Source organism: Talpa europaea, assembly GCF_964194135.1.
Source record: "Talpa europaea genome assembly, chromosome: 6".
In the NCBI taxonomy this organism is placed as follows: Eukaryota; Metazoa; Chordata; class Mammalia; order Eulipotyphla; family Talpidae; genus Talpa; species Talpa europaea.
The window spans coordinates 81963775-81979254 of record NC_140072.1 but is presented as its reverse complement, the minus strand read 5'-3'; the positions used below and the strand labels follow the sequence as shown (position 1 = coordinate 81979254).

The following is a 15480-nucleotide window of genomic DNA, read 5'->3' as shown; positions in this document are numbered from 1 at the left end:
GGTGAGATTAACTTGTCAATGTTGTTAATAAGGGAAATAAGAATTCCGTGCTTGTGGTGTTTGTTTCCTTGTAGATTATAACTTCCCTTTCTCTTGGTGTTTTATTTCCATAGGCACCTATTCAGCAACTGGCTGACCGGTTTAGTGGATATTTTGTCCCATTTATCGTCATCATTTCAACTTTGACATTGGTGGTATGGATTATAATCGGCTTTATCGATTTTGATGTTGTTCGGAAATACTTTCCTGTAAGTTGAATGCTTTGGGCAGTATAGTTATTGTGTTAATAAATAATGTATTGCCATTAATCCTATTCTTTCATGTCTTAGATTCATTGGACTTTAATTACCCATTATATTTTATTTACTTGTTTTGCTTATTGGCAGCAAAACCTTAGCTAGGGTAGGACAATCAGTCACTGTACTTTTACTTTCCAGTTAGATAATTTCAGGCCCTCATTTGCAATCGACTCTCAGCTGTAATGAGGAAAACATTTACACTACGTAGTTTTGGCCATTTTTGAGACTAAGGTGCACACAAAAAAGGTCACTTCACACAGTTTCAATGGCATGATAATATTATTTAACAGATTTTAAGGAAAATATGTATTTTGTTCTCTATGTCCATCAATACTATCTTCAATCTCATAGCTTCCTAGGCACTGCTAATAGCTTTTTAATAATTAAATATGTTTAAATATTATATATGAGGCAATGGATTAGACATGTTTGAGTATAAAAGGTGGATGAAGAATACTATCTTAGGAAATATAAAAGATATTGGCATCTAGAGGGTAGAGGCCAGGGATGCTGTAAACATCCCACAACTTGTAAGACACACCCCCACAACAAAGAATGATCTGGCACTAACTGTCAATAGACCTGAGGTTGAAAAACCTTGATTTACCTAAAAAGCTAAGTGCCTACTAAGGCAGTATTTGATTACTGATGAATGGAACTATGTTTTACCTTATTTTACCATGGAGTCATAGAGTGAGAAACTGTAAATAGGGACTGTATCATTTTTTTCTTTAAAAAAAATACTCTACCCATAATTAAAATTATATAGTCTTAGGGTGCGCCTCATTTAATAAGATGTCATTTTTTGATGTCAGTTTCTCCCTCAAATTCCTTATTTTAAAATGAAAAATGTCCATGTTAAATACTTTCTGATATTTAAGGAGACTTTAGTGCTTTTAAGAGTAACCCCTAACAGTATCCCTAGAATTTGCCAGTGGCCATTAAGACCACTGCCTGAAATTTCTGCTTTTGTGGTAGAACAGCTCATTGGCCTGTAGCTGTGAGAAAACTCAGTCCTAAATAAGAATGTGTCGCTTTTTGCTGTTCCCTGCCTTTTCATCTTACTTTGGCTTTTTTTGTTTGTTTGTTTTTATCTGCAATATCAGGGAGGATGCTGGCAAATGAGGTACTGCATGTTCCTTTAAGATATTTTCATCACTCTGCTATATAAAATCATTTGTAGGGACCACGTTCATGTTAACTTCTAGGAGTCCACCCAGACTCATCTGAATGTCAGGTTTTATTTTGACAAGAATTTCACTGGGTTTTAAAAACACACACACACACACCATCTTTATCTCTAAAAATTGCATGTTAAACAACATGTCCCTCTACCTGAATCCTACTGTTCCTATGACAATCCAATGACTTTAAGAATTTATCTTGTTTTAAAATTGCTACTTTAGAAACTTAAAATCAAAGAATAAAGTGTAGTTAAAGAGATTGTGTTCTATATCCTTGATTTAGAAACTATGCTTTTTACTATAATTAAGTGAATATAGGATTTCTTGATTGTATACCAGAGTCATCAGCCATTTTGAAAATTAAACCAAGATAACTTCTCAGAATCAAATAATACCAATAGATGTCCCCAGGAAACTGCAGAGAAGACACATATTTTCTTTGTTTGGGGTTTACAAAGAAAATAATAGTGAAAAACAGAGGAAAATAAAGATGGTTCCAAATCTCATACCCAGAAGTAACTGTTCTTTCCACTTTGGTGAACATCTTTCTAGTGTTGTTCCGAGACCATATGCCGATAAAGCAGATAATTTTGTACTTATTAAATTGTAGCACATGCCATTTTGTACTTTCTTTTATCAGTGATGTTAGCATCTTCCCATGTCAATTAGTATAAATAGACAGCAGTTGAACATTCCATTTTGCATACCATACTCATAATTTAATGAACTAGTTCCCTATTGCATGTTTCCAGTTTTTTATCATTACAAAGAACACTGTGATAAATATCTTCGTTTCTTTTCCCAACTGTGTGATTATTCCTTGATTTCTTTGGAGACCTATCATTTTTTAAATGCTTTATACTAATGACTAATAAATAACGATAATCCTATCATTACAATTTCTTAGACTCCTTTCCTATTCCAGGTGTTGTATTAAATATATCTCTGTGTTTGTATGTGTATTATCTCATTATTTTTTACAATAGCCTGTGAGATGGATAGCATTATTTCCATTTTTAGGTGAGGAAACAGACACAGAGAAGCTACATTAATGTCAGAGCCAGGATATGGACCTCTGTGGTCCAGTTCTAGAGTCTATGCTCTTTCCCCTATCAATGATTTTTACGCGACTCTGTGCTCATAATGCCTTTCTCTGAATAAAGCCAGTAGGATCAGGTTGGAAAACTGCAGTAGGCACGAGGGGAGTGAACCATGTGCTATCACCAAAGCAGAGCAGAGTACTTCTGTATTTCCTACACCCACTCATCAGGCCAGCTCAGGTCCCGCTGCCCGCACTGCAATACTCATATGATTAGAATTCAGTGCGATTTCTCATTTAACTACACCTGCCTCTGTCTCTTTCATCTTTTCAGATCCCTAACAAGCATATCTCCCAGGCAGAGGTGATCATCCGGTTTGCATTCCAGACGTCCATCACAGTGCTGTGTATTGCCTGCCCCTGCTCTCTGGGCTTGGCCACACCCACGGCAGTCATGGTGGGCACTGGGGTGGCCGCCCAAAATGGCATCCTCATCAAGGGAGGCAAGCCCCTGGAAATGGCCCACAAGGTTGGTTCTGTGCTCCTTGCTGACTCATGGGTCTCAGCTGGGATGATTTTATAGCTATATGTACTACCTGGTTATTACTTTTTTTAAACTTGGAGAGTTCTAATGGAAAAAGTATCTAATGGAAAAAGTTTCAGCTTGGTATTAAGAGAAAAACCTGAAAGAGGCTCTAGATAACATTGTGAAGTGAATAAAACAAAAAACTTGGACTGATAGTGATGATAGCAGCAGCAACACTTAATAGTTACAGAATTAAATGGTTTATTAATTGGTTAGGTGTTATCAACAACTCTTTGAGGTGGATGCTTGTTACTCTTATTTTACTGATAAGGGAACTGTAGTAGAAAGAGGCAAGGTAACTTGTCTGCAGCTGAGAAGCCAGACTCCATGCCTACGTAGTCAAGCTCCAGAGAAAAAAACTGACTCTGTGTTCATGTGATTAGCAGAGGGGTCCTGTGACTTTGGGGAGTAGAATAGTGAGAAACATTGCTAGTGAAGGGTCTTCCTTTGATCCAACATACCAATCCCTGACCTTTTACCTTTCCATTTATTTAGAGAATTTGTTGATCATTTACTATGGGTGAGTCCTTGCTAGACCCTGGCAATGGTCACAGTCCTTGACTGTCAAGGTGCTTATGATTTAGTGAGCAGGACAGAAAACAGTCAATAATTAACCAGTACTATGAGAGTGTGGGTTGTGCGGTTTACCAGGGCCTAACCTAGACTTGCCTGTGTTGGACTGGAGATGAGGGGAGAAAATTAAAGGCTAATTTGAGACCTAACAACTGAGCAAGAGCTGGCCAGTCCAGAGTTTGGGGAGAGAGCTCTGGTGATGGGAACAGCAGACAATACAGCATATGGGGAGATATGCTGCATGCCTCATCCTAGACTCCTCCAATGGGGGACCATGAACTTGTTCCTCACTGGTTCATCCCCAGCATCTTTCCCAGTGCCAGCACTCAACAGTTATTTGCTGAATAGATAAATGAGATACCAAAAGAAAGTCATACAGAAATTGACAGATGAATCTTGAGGACAGGATGGAAGGGAAAGGTGTGCCTTCAAGGTTTTACAAAAGATGCAGAACTTAACCCAGAACAACAAGGAGCCACAGAGGGTGTAAAGTGTCTACATAACTAGGTTATTTGTTGGGAACATCATTCTGGCTGCAGCGTGAGGGCTGGACTAAAAAGAAAGAAGAATTGTTGGAGGAAGACCACTTTGTATGTCAAAGAGTTCACTGCTTAGCGTTGGAAACAAAAAACTGTTGTTTGCTAAATAAGGTGAACTGTGCTGGTGAGATAGTGTGAACCCAGCAAGTAGCTGACTTCGTAGAAGTATGGGGTTCAGAGACTGGTGGACTTTCAGAAGCAGGGGGGCTTAGTGCTGGCCTGGCCCTCTGGCTGAGCATAGATGGGTGGGGACTGTTCAGGGCTGCATTAGCTAAGTGGGGTTGATGGTGGTTACTTGTTAATATGGCCAAGGAAACTTCCTGTCTTCCTTGAACTTAGAGTTTGAGAATTTTATTCTCAATAGGTTTTGCACTGTGCAGGCCAGATAAAGCGGTGGTTGGCTGTCCAGACATCAGCAGGCAGGAAGATGGGCAGACTCTTCTGGCTGTGGTTCTGACTGACACAAGGAGAAATCTGTTCCATGTTGCTGTCTGGGAGACATACCATGCAATCTTTTTTACATCAGAGTGGGAGTTTCTGGTTCAACCTGATGAAGGTTAAGCACAGTATGGACTTTCTCTGAGCAAAGAGGGAAGCAATGTCTTTGCATAGATGTGGTTGGACCCAGGGTTAATTGCAGAGGATTATGTTATTGAGCTGTCAAGGAGTATTGTCTGCTTGAGGTGGATTGAATGAAGTCCTGTCTCCAGATTGGTGCACTCTCATAGCCCCTTTCATTTGTATTTGCAGTGACCAAGATGTTGTTGTTTTGGCAGATAAAGACGGTGATGTTTGACAAAACTGGCACCATTACCCATGGGGTCCCCAGAGTCATGCGGGTCCTCCTGCTTGTGGACATGGCCACACTGCCCCTCAGGAAGGTGCTTGCTGTAGTGGGGACGGCTGAAGCTAGCAGTGAGCACCCCTTGGGTGTTGCAGTCACCAAATACTGTAAAGAGGTATGTAGACTTGGCATGCTCATTCCCTCAATCTTCAGACCTCCTCCCTGGCTTGCTCTTCTGCCCTGCTCCCTGGTAGGTTAGAAGCTTCCCCGCTCCTTCCTTCTCACATGCCTTCTGGCCTGGCTGCCACTGGCACACCTGTGTCAGCTGCCTTTGAGAGGCCTTGGTGGTGTGGTCTAGGGCTGGCGGAGCTACAACTCATACTGATAGGTCCCTTGTCACATTTCCAGATCATCACAAGAGCAGTTCAGTGTTAACAGCCTTCTTGAGCATTTACTGAGCATCTGTGCTTGGGACATCAAAAACTAGTAAGATGTGAATTGTGCCCTTTGGGAGCAGGCGGTCAGTGGGGGGAGACAGAGCATAAATTCAGACCTTTATGTGCAGTTAGTGCAAAGGGATACAAAAATGAATGGGATGCTAGGAGTGCGGGAGGGTGAATCCACTCAACTGGGAGCACCTGAGATGGAGAGAAAGCAGCAGAAGTGAGCTCAGGGGCCAGGGGAGTCTTGGCACAGTTAATGAGGAAGCATTATTTCTTTGATCTCTCCCCCATAGAAGGGCCTATTAGTTTTCTATTTTCAATCTGAATTTTGAGGTAACATGATGTGCCACAATATTGCCCCCCCCCCAAATTTTAAATGACCTGAATACATAAAAAAATTCTCAATAAATGTAGAAAGGTGTCATGGATGCTTGGAGGAAAAAAAAATTGACAACTCTCCTTGGATAGGACTCTTACAGAAATCTCATTTCATGTTCTGTCTCGTGTAAGGTCAGACAGCCTGTCATTCCACATCTCACCCTGCTGATGTTTCAGGAAGAATTACCCTCACCCGCAGTTATCCTCCCTTGCTGTTTTGTTAACCCAAGTAAGAACAGCCCTCGCATGTTTCTTCTGCCTGTCACCACTCCTCCCTGGGTCTCGTGAATGGTAGTTATCTCAGAGGAGCTTTCTTACCACTCATCTATCCCATTGTTTTCCTGAAACTGTTTCCAGCACAAAAATATCTCTCCTCTTTGATACCTGCACACTCATAACTGAAGGTGAAGTGCCTTTCTTCTTTCTGGCCTGCAACTGTACATTGTCACAAAGCATCCACCAAGGAGAGAGTTTAGGCTGTTTAATTTAATATTGTAATGTCTCTATTCCTGAGTTAATAGTCTCTTCACCTTTCCCTGCAGTTCTGCTTCCCTCTTAATTCTGGTAGGTGCTGTCCCCTCCCAACTCTCCCTCCGCTCACTTTCCTGCTTTCTGGTCTTTTACCCTCCTTGCTTCCTTTCCAGGAACTCGGGACAGAGACTTTGGGATACTGCACAGATTTCCAGTCAGTGCCAGGCTGTGGAATTGGCTGTAAAGTTAGCAGTGTGGAAGGCATCCTGGCCCACAGCGAGCACCCGCTGGGCGAGCGGCCCACTCACCTGAACGGGGTTGGCAGTGTTCCTGCGGAAACAGGTGCCCTGGCCTTTGTGTCTGTGGCTGCAGGGGCTGGGCTGGGCTGACTCAGATGGTGGTGTGCCAAACGGTGCTCCACAGGGAGTACTGTCTGTGTGTTCCTGCTGTGGACAAGGGTGGCTCACGGCAGGTGCCCTACATGCCTGTCTTCCCTGGAAAACCTGCAGTTTCTCTCTTTGATGCATCTCAATTTTGACACTAACAGCAGACAAAAGTAGCATGTTATTTAAATTCATAGAGTATTGCTTCTCTGCTTCATAATCTTGAGTCCCCTCTTTCTTATTCCAAGTTAGTTTTACTTCTCATAAGCTACAAAGTAGACAGATGGAAATTCTACTTTTGTTCTTCCTAAACAGGAAAGCTTCCATGTGGTGGATTTCTGATGGCTGCATAGTATGCACAGAGCTGGCAGCAGTCGGGCACAGCAGATGGAAATGGTGTGCCCAAGCCAAGAACGGCCGCTGGGTGGGCTGACAGCTGTTTCTGAATAAGGGCCTTTCTTTTTCTAAGGACAGCTGGCTAGCTATCAGCATAAGGGTGTGGGAACCCCAGCCCCAAACCCAAAAACCTATGTTTAGTGTTTTCTCTTTAATGTGTTGGTATTTAAATTCTGATTTTGACTGCACTGTTAGGAGCCATCTGCCACCCTGTAGTGATGTAAATCTACTGTCCGGCCTTTCACTTAGCATCTACGGGTTGGTCTGTGAGTGACAGTCTACGTTAGTAGCACACACGGTCAGAAGGTGACGGGTGAAGACTGGCCTTTCAGGAGGTATAGTTTTTAGACATTTCGTAGATATAGACTAACTGCTGATTCACCTTGGTCACCTATACCAAGCAGTGATTAATCTAGTCAGCATTTGGTGCTAGACAGATAACTGACTGCTTCTAATCCCTGTAGAAAAAAATTCATCAGGTACGTTGAAAGGCAAATAAGGAACTGTATCATGTTTCTTACGTTATAACATATTCACACATACAGCATAATTATCTTTTAATGCCCCATTTTAATTCACTACATATTAGTTATACTGTTTTCCCTGGTCCTTTAAGGATGGGGTTCTGAGAGGCATTTACTAGGTTTTGGTTTTTCAGAAGGGTTAAATGAGGGTTTTGCTCTTAAAAGAATCCCATGTTTGTTTTTTAATTCTTTCTCAGAGTGAAATTGAACAACTTGGGAATAACCACATACTCTTTTAAACAGATGTGGCCCCCCATACCTTCTCCGTGCTGATTGGAAACCGCGAATGGATGAGGCGCAATGGCTTAACCATTTCTAGCGACATCAGCGACACTATGGCCGATCACGAGATGAAAGGCCAGACGGCCATCCTGGTGGCTATTGATGGTATCGCTTTGCTCACGCCTTTCTTTGCTCTCAAAAAATGAAGTTTGTTAGAAATGTCAGGCAAAAATAGATTCTTCCCTTAAAAAAATTTCTTCCTCTCTGCTAAATTTAGTTCTATTTCTAAAAGGTTGCCTTGCCCTCCGTTTCACTTCATTCTCGGTCCTGGGCCCCTTTCTTGTTATCTCCATCATCACCCAGGAGCCAGCTCTGTCCTTGAATCCTTGCTCTGGGAATTGTCCTCACCATCATCATTTGCTTCTGTGTAAGTGGGCGGTTCAGAGTCATCCTTCTCCAGCACTGCAGACAAAACAGCAAGTCACCTTCTGAGAGGTTTAATCATCTTGGGTTGTCGGAAAAATCGTGTCTTTTTTCAGTTTTCTATGAAAAAATGCATCATCACTTTTCCAGCAACCTAATAGGCTGCCTTTAATGAGATCTGCAACTTTTCACTGGTTTATAGAACTGGGTGTACGCGTTGCTGCTCGAGATGCATGTGTCTCAGTACTCGGATTATCTCTCGGGCCTTCCATCGCAGGGAGATAAAAATTTACTTTAGAATCTTGCTTAGTTGTTGTTTTCTGCCACCTCATGTACAACTGGGCAAATCAGAAATCATAATTTATGTCGCTCTATTTTGAATGTTCCTGCCAAATACATCCTGTTCCCCCATTCTCTTCATTTCTTCTTCCTACCACCAAATCTACATTCTTGTGAACCCGCAGTCCCCTCAGCTCATCAGATCAGGATTGGCGGAACCGAAGGCGCTTGTACTTCCCTCACCTCTCTGTTCTCGTCATGCCTCCACGGCCTCCTGCTTCAGTATCTAGACATTCCTGAAAAAAAAATTCCACAAAAATTTTTCAGTAGGAAGAGACAAAAAGGATTGATTTTCTAGCTATTTGGACAGTTGTCACTTTTCAAAGTTACGTTGTTGTTTATCCTACTTTAATAGCTAACATATATTATTATGAGTCAGGTACTCTGTAAAGTAATAGACTTTCCTTGTAGAAAATTTGGAAAATTCCAAGACCTCTAAAGAAGAAAATGAAGTCAGCCATTATCCTAATTTGGCCTTCAGGTTTTTTTTGCATGAAACAGGATATTATAAAAACTGTTCCCAGTCATTCAATCTGCTTTCCCCCGGGCTGCCCGGTGCTGCGCTGGTGTGCCCTTACCTGTGCTGCTTCCTTCAGGTGTGCTCTGTGCCATGATCGCCATCTCAGATGCTGTCAAACCGGAAGCTGCCCTGGCTGTGCACACGCTGAAGAGCATGGGTGTGGATGTGGTTCTTATCACGGGGGACAACCGGAAGACAGCCAGAGCCATTGCCACACAGGTGTGGGCCCGGTGCCGGGAGCTGGGGACATCTGCAAGGGACTTTAAGCTCACAGAAGTAGTTGTCTGGGGGTAACAAAAAAAAAAAAAAGGCCCCAGTGCCTCCAGTGCTCAGCTTTGCTTCTGGTCTTCCCTTCACCAGTGCTTTTCTCTGCATGAGCTTTATTCTTCTCCTGGCTGTATAGCACCCGAGATCACTGTGCTGTTGCTGCAAGATCATGTCCTGGTCCCTGGATGCTGTGATTCATGCATGACAGATTGCAGCAATGGAAAAAGCTATTCCAGCATTCTCTATTTTCCAGTCTTTGCAATGGGGGTGGGGAGGGGGGAGAATTATGGCCTGAGGGTTGAAATAACCCCGTAGCTTTTTGTTAAAGGGATATTTTGCCAGCTCAGCCCTCCTCACTTGGTGTGCCAGAAAAATGCCTGGGTCCTACGCAAAGCACCTCAGTCCCTGGAGTCTAAGTTTGGGCTGTGAGGACAACCTTGCCACATGCTTGCCTGACTCCTCATGTGGCGATGGCTCAACTGTGAATTCCTGAAAATTATAGACCTCTCTCCACCAAAAAAATGTGTGGATAAGAGTCTGCTTTTGAAAATGAAATGCTATTTTTTTTTTTTAAGATTTATTTATTTATTTATACAAGCACTGGGTACAGTCAGAAGCGTGGGAGGGTGAGAGAATTCACCAGAGCCAGAGCGGGGAACAGAACAGGCAGACTGACAAAAGAATACACTGCTGAGGGGAGCAATAGGCACAGCAGGAGAGGTCTGCTCGCCATGTGGAACACTCGCTGGCGGCCGGGGATCGAACTGGCACTGCAGAGGCTGTGGGCAGCTTCGCAGTCCAGCGCTCAACCGCTGTGCCACCGGGGAGGCCCTGAAATGCTTTCTTATGCGGAAAGCAGCATTACCTCACTCTGCAAGGCCTTCCTTGCTAATACTGGACTTGTGCATCATCAGCTTGTGAAAAAACTTGTGCATCATCAGCTAGTACTTCTATAAGCACTGCCCATGCAACAGGCTACAGAAAGGGGTGGAGAGGACACCTACCCTTGAGAGGCTCGTGATCCTGCAGGAAGGCTAGACCAGTGGGCGAGTACAAATGATATGCTTGCAGCTGCAGCAGAAGCATGCAGGGAACATGTGGGAGCCCATAACATGCTCCTGGCCTGACAGGGTCTATCAGAGTCTGTCCCAGGCCTTCCCTGGGAGATGGTGCTTGAGTCAGGAGTGGTGAGAGGAAAAAGCAGGGGAGGGATAGAGAGAGGAGATCCCATGTTTCCAGGACAGAGTAGCAGTGCCAGGCTGCCTGGGAGGTTTGGGGAACAGTGAGTCGGGGAGTGCAGGGAGCTGAGTGTGCAGAGCCAGTGTATGTCTGTGGGAGCTGGAGATGGCAGGAGCAAGGGCTAGAGGGACCTCAAGAAGCAGACGAAAAGTCAGGATGTTGTACTAAGTGAAGTGGGGTCCATTTTGGAGGACTGCAAGAGAGTACCATGATGAGATGATTAGTGCTTTGGAAAGACCACAGGATGACACATGGAGAAGAAAGTTGGGGAGGTTGGATGTAGCAGGAGCCTAAACCTCTGCAGGACCGTGGGGTGGGGCAAAGTGGATTGGCCATGTGACCTGGAATTTGCCATCACTGACTGGACCTGGAGGCTGAGGGGAGGGGAGAAAGGTGACTCGCAGTCAGCCGTTCACTGTCCTTGGCTGATACTGGGCGTGGTCATGCATTTATTTATTTGGGATGCTGTTTTCCTTTCCTTTTAGGTTGGCATCAACAAAGTCTTTGCAGAGGTGCTGCCTTCTCACAAGGTGGCCAAGGTCCAGGAACTGCAGAACGCAGGGAAGAAAGTCGCCATGGTGGGAGACGGAGTCAACGACTCCCCGGCCTTAGCCCGGGCCGACGTGGGCATTGCCATCGGGACAGGCACAGATGTCGCCATCGAGGCAGCTGATGTCGTCCTCATCAGAGTGAGCGCGGCCCTTGGTCATCCTCCCCTGTGGGCCAGGTTAGGGAGCGCAAGGGCGTGGACAGAACTCCTCACTTGTCCTGTCTTGCAGAACGATCTGCTCGACGTGGTGGCGAGCATTCACCTCTCCAAGAGGACCGTCTGGAGGATCCGCCTCAACCTGGTCCTGGCGCTGATCTACAACCTGGTGGGGATACCCATTGCGGCAGGTAGGGCGGCTCTTACCTGCTCTCTTACCTTTGCTTCTAGCTGTCTGCCTGGTTCCTGCCCAACTTACTGACTAGCCCACCTCACGGGCTGACTGACCAGAGACACTTTAAGATGGGTTCATTTGTTATGTGTTCACCTCTGCCAGTCTCTTAAGGTAAATGAGAAGTCACAGAGACAACCCAGCCATCATTCCCTCTAGTTCTCCGACAATCAGGCCAAGATGCTTGACTGTTAACTTACTGTGGCCCTGTGTTCTGAACCATTTATTAAGGCTCACAGTCTAAAAATTAACCATTATTAACAATATAAGCTACCTGCTACACACTAGGCACAGTGATTAGTGTTTCAGAGCCTCACTTTAGGAATTAAGACAGCCAGGCTTTTGCCCTGACTCTCAGAAATGATTATGGAAACAGATGGGTCTGCTGTGTGACAGCTCTCTCCCCCGTTGTATCTTGTGTCACAAGATAGGGAAAAATCCAGACACTTTTGCAAGGAATAGCTTCTATAGGGCCTGAGACCTAAAGATTTTAAACATGACTCTCTCACTTCAGCTCCCCCTGCTGTGCTGAGTGGCTCTCTGCCCTTTGGAAAGGTGCTCTGAAGCCCTGAGGAAGATGGTCATAGAGACAGGGCCTGTTGTCATTAACAGTGTGTCAATGATGTGCCTGAGGTGCCTCAGCACAGCGGGTTCCCTATGCCTTTTGCTTCTTTCCCTTCGGCTCTCCCTGCCCTGCCACTGCCCCACACTGCACCTTGGGGACCCTGAGATTCCCAGCTCCCCTGGAGTTCCTCCTGAGAGTGAGGGTGAGAGGCCCCAGACCCCTTGACGGCAGCCCTGCTGCCCAGCTGCCCAGCTGCCCAGCTCTGAGACGTCCAGTTCAGAGACTGCAAGCATATGGTTGCCACACAGCAGCAGGGCTTTCTTAGCCACCTGAGGGGGAGCGCCACGGTGAGCAGCTAAGGGGGGACTGTTCCTTGCCCTCTCCTCTGGGCTGAGTGTGAGTGTTTTCCTCTCCTCGGCCAGGTATCTTCATGCCCATCGGTATCGTGCTGCAGCCGTGGATGGGCTCAGCGGCCATGGCGGCCTCCTCTGTGTCTGTGGTCCTCTCATCGCTGCAGCTCAAGTGGTGAGTCCCCGTGTGGTGGGGGTGGCCCCAGGGGAGGAGGCCTTTCAGTCTGCATGCACAGGCAGGTCTGGGCTCCGGGTTGGCAGTGAGTGTGTGCTGGGCTCAGGTTCCCGGCGCATCCACCTGAGGCACAGACTGGCGCAGCCCAAGTGGAGCCAGGTGTGTGTTTGTATAATGATGCATCAGCAAATCATTTTCCGCTGAATGGTCCTCACGTGCTTCGTTGTTCCAGTTACTCTGCGTGTTACTACTCCTATATACACATTCAAAAAAGACGTTTGTTTATTCATGCTTTCATTTAACCAAAGTAAATGTCAGGCATTTGGACAGGAATTTCTGAATTGTGTAACTTAGAGCTGAACCTGAGGAGTCCAGTATTTTTTCCTTTAAAACCCATGAGGTTTGATACGGGATGTTATCGAAAGAATTGGCTGAGAGGCCTTCTTTAGACTTTCCAAAAGCCTGTGTGTTTAGAATGGCTTACATGCTCTTGGATTCTTGCTTTCCAGCTACAGGAAGCCTGACCAGGAGAGGTATGAGGCCCAGGCCCATGGCCGCATGAAGCCCCTGACTGCATCCCAGGTCAGCGTGCACATTGGCATGGATGACCGGCGCCGGGACTCCCCTGGGGCCACGGCCTGGGACCAGGTCAGCTACATCAGCCAGGTGTCACTGTCTTCCCTGCGGTCTGACAAACTGTCTCGGCACACCACCATGGCTGATGATAGTGGGGACAAGTGGTCTCTGCTGCTGAATGACAGGGATGAGGAGCAGTGCATCTGAAACCCCAGGCAGATGCAGGCATCTCCTAGCTGAGCAGCAGCCAGGCCCTCCCCATGGATGATGTTCACGCCATGCAAGTGAAGTCCCAGTGAGCAGCCTGAAGGTGGGCAGTGTCCCTCTTCAGCCAGGACTCCACTCCCTGGCTATTCCCGGTCATCCCTCTGCATTGCCTGGCCTCATCCAGATGTGGCTCCTGGGTGAGACCTCCCTGCTCGGATACCGTTTGGCACCAGCATAAGACATCCTGGCCCTCTTGTGCCATTGGCATGAGCTTGTTGGAAGCCTTGATGGACTATGGAAGAGGAGAGGAGTCAACCCTCCTCACAGACCTCTGCTTTAGTATTAGGGGTGATTACATGTGAAATGAAAATCTCATCGGGACCAAAAACTTCACTGGGCCTTTCTATAGAACTCATCAAAGAAACCTCAGTGTTGGGCTCAGTGTTGGGCTCTTTCTGATGATGCCCATATGCATTACGTATCTGAGACCACAGTTTACCTCAAGTGCACCTGTTGTTTTCTGCGGGCACAATCTCTTCCTTTTGTGTCCGTGATACTGGGGATCCCTGTCGTCTTTGAGGGCAGGACTAATGCCTCATGTCCCTGCTGCTTTCTGAGGCCCTTCTCCCAGGGCGCTCGTGTGTGTGCTGCTGTCTGAATCTGCTCACTCACACACCCAGCCACAGACCTTGCCACGCTGCTCTCCCAGTTGATGAGTGTTCTTGCTTATGTGCCACTTCTCCCTTCTCCGTGAGGCATAGCTGCTCACTGCACAGAATGGAGGGCTGCTGCTGCTTCACGCTGCCCATTTGGAGTGAGCATCTCAGAACCTGAGACTTGAGAGTCCAGAATCTGGCCTCCTGTGGGTCCAAGTGTTTGGGCCCAGGAGGCCTGTGGTGCTTGAAACAGGTGTCCCTTGGGGAAGGCGTGTGATGCGGGAGCCTCCATGTGGCTCTAGGAGCTTAGATCACATGGTCTGTTGTGTGACTGTCACCTTGTAGAGTCCAGTGGTGCCCCTTGTATGGTGCCACTCCAGGGGGACAATGGTACCCGAATCACAGGCCCCTCTGGGAACCTCCACATCTTCATACTGAGCTGGCGTCTTAGAAGAGGAGCAGCCACAGTGTCCTAAAGGAAAGTCTATTTCTAAATTTCATTGTGATTGGCATTGGAGGGGCTGGACTGGGCCAGTTTTAGACTCGGAAATCAGTAGTAATTGACAGACCACAGTGAGTAGACTATAGAATCTGAATAAATTCTTGGGTAAAGTCACACATACAAAATAATCTTAGTTATCTATTATCAGTTATTTTCCAGGGACATTGTCAGCACTTTCTGTAAGTTGCCACTACTCCTCCCAGCAAACCAGCAAAGTAGACATTACTGTCCTTGTTCAGCAGGCAGTGACACAGGCTCGGGTCCTGCCTAGGTCACACAGCCACTGCGCATGCCAGAACAAGGCTCAGAATCTATGGCTGTGGGCTTTGTAGTCTTTTCTCTATCTCTGCTGCCACCTCGAATAGCAGTTTGCTTGATAAGAAAAAACAAGAGAAAGACCCCTGCTCCTAGAAGGACACATCTGCCAGGACAGAGTCATCCAAGTTTCACTGACAGTGAAACTTGACCAGCCAGTCATCTCACCTTCCCCCTAGCTGATTTGTTTCCATTTTTGCATATAGTTTAGTTTTTGCTGGGTCTTACTCATCTGGTAAAACTCAAGTGCAGGGGTTTGTGTGTTATTGCTTTCAATCTCCTTTTCCCTCTCCTGCCCTTTCTGCTCCCTGTCCTGTTGTCTGCTCTTTATTCTCAGATGTCTCGGGAATGTTCCTTGTTTTCTAATGAGGCTAATCATTGTCTAAAGAATCTAATTGTATTGATTTTTCAAGAAGCTTTTAGGACCATAAGCATGTTTATTTGAATATGAAAATATTTATATAATTGTACAGAAAATAACCTGTTAGATGTTCAAAGTGTAAGAAATCTATTTTGGTCAGATAAGAGTAATTCTTACTTCAAGAACGTTCCATACTCTAGTAGAATAAAGTTTCTTTTTATTCATC

The 15480-nt window shown here is 45.7% G+C and overlaps 1 protein-coding gene across 4 annotated transcripts in view; it reads left to right on the top strand.

Moving 5' to 3' along the window:
* Positions 1-13420, top strand: part of ATP7B (ATPase copper transporting beta) — a gene marked incomplete at both ends in the record, with an annotated part of 73312 nt that extends 59892 nt beyond the window's left edge. For all 4 annotated transcript variants that reach the window (XM_084235802.1, XM_084235800.1, XM_084235799.1 and 1 more), the window contains 10 exons: positions 114-248; positions 2857-3051; positions 4997-5179; positions 6470-6638; positions 7843-7986; positions 9180-9322; positions 11095-11298; positions 11389-11506; positions 12535-12637; positions 13147-13420. In XM_084235802.1, coding sequence (XP_084091928.1) covers positions 114-248; positions 2857-3051; positions 4997-5179; positions 6470-6638; positions 7843-7986; positions 9180-9322; positions 11095-11298; positions 11389-11506; positions 12535-12637; positions 13147-13420 — 1668 coding nt within the window. The remainder of the gene's footprint in view (positions 1-113; positions 249-2856; positions 3052-4996; positions 5180-6469; positions 6639-7842; positions 7987-9179; positions 9323-11094; positions 11299-11388; positions 11507-12534; positions 12638-13146) is intronic.
* Positions 13421-15480: the final 2060 nt, after the last annotated feature.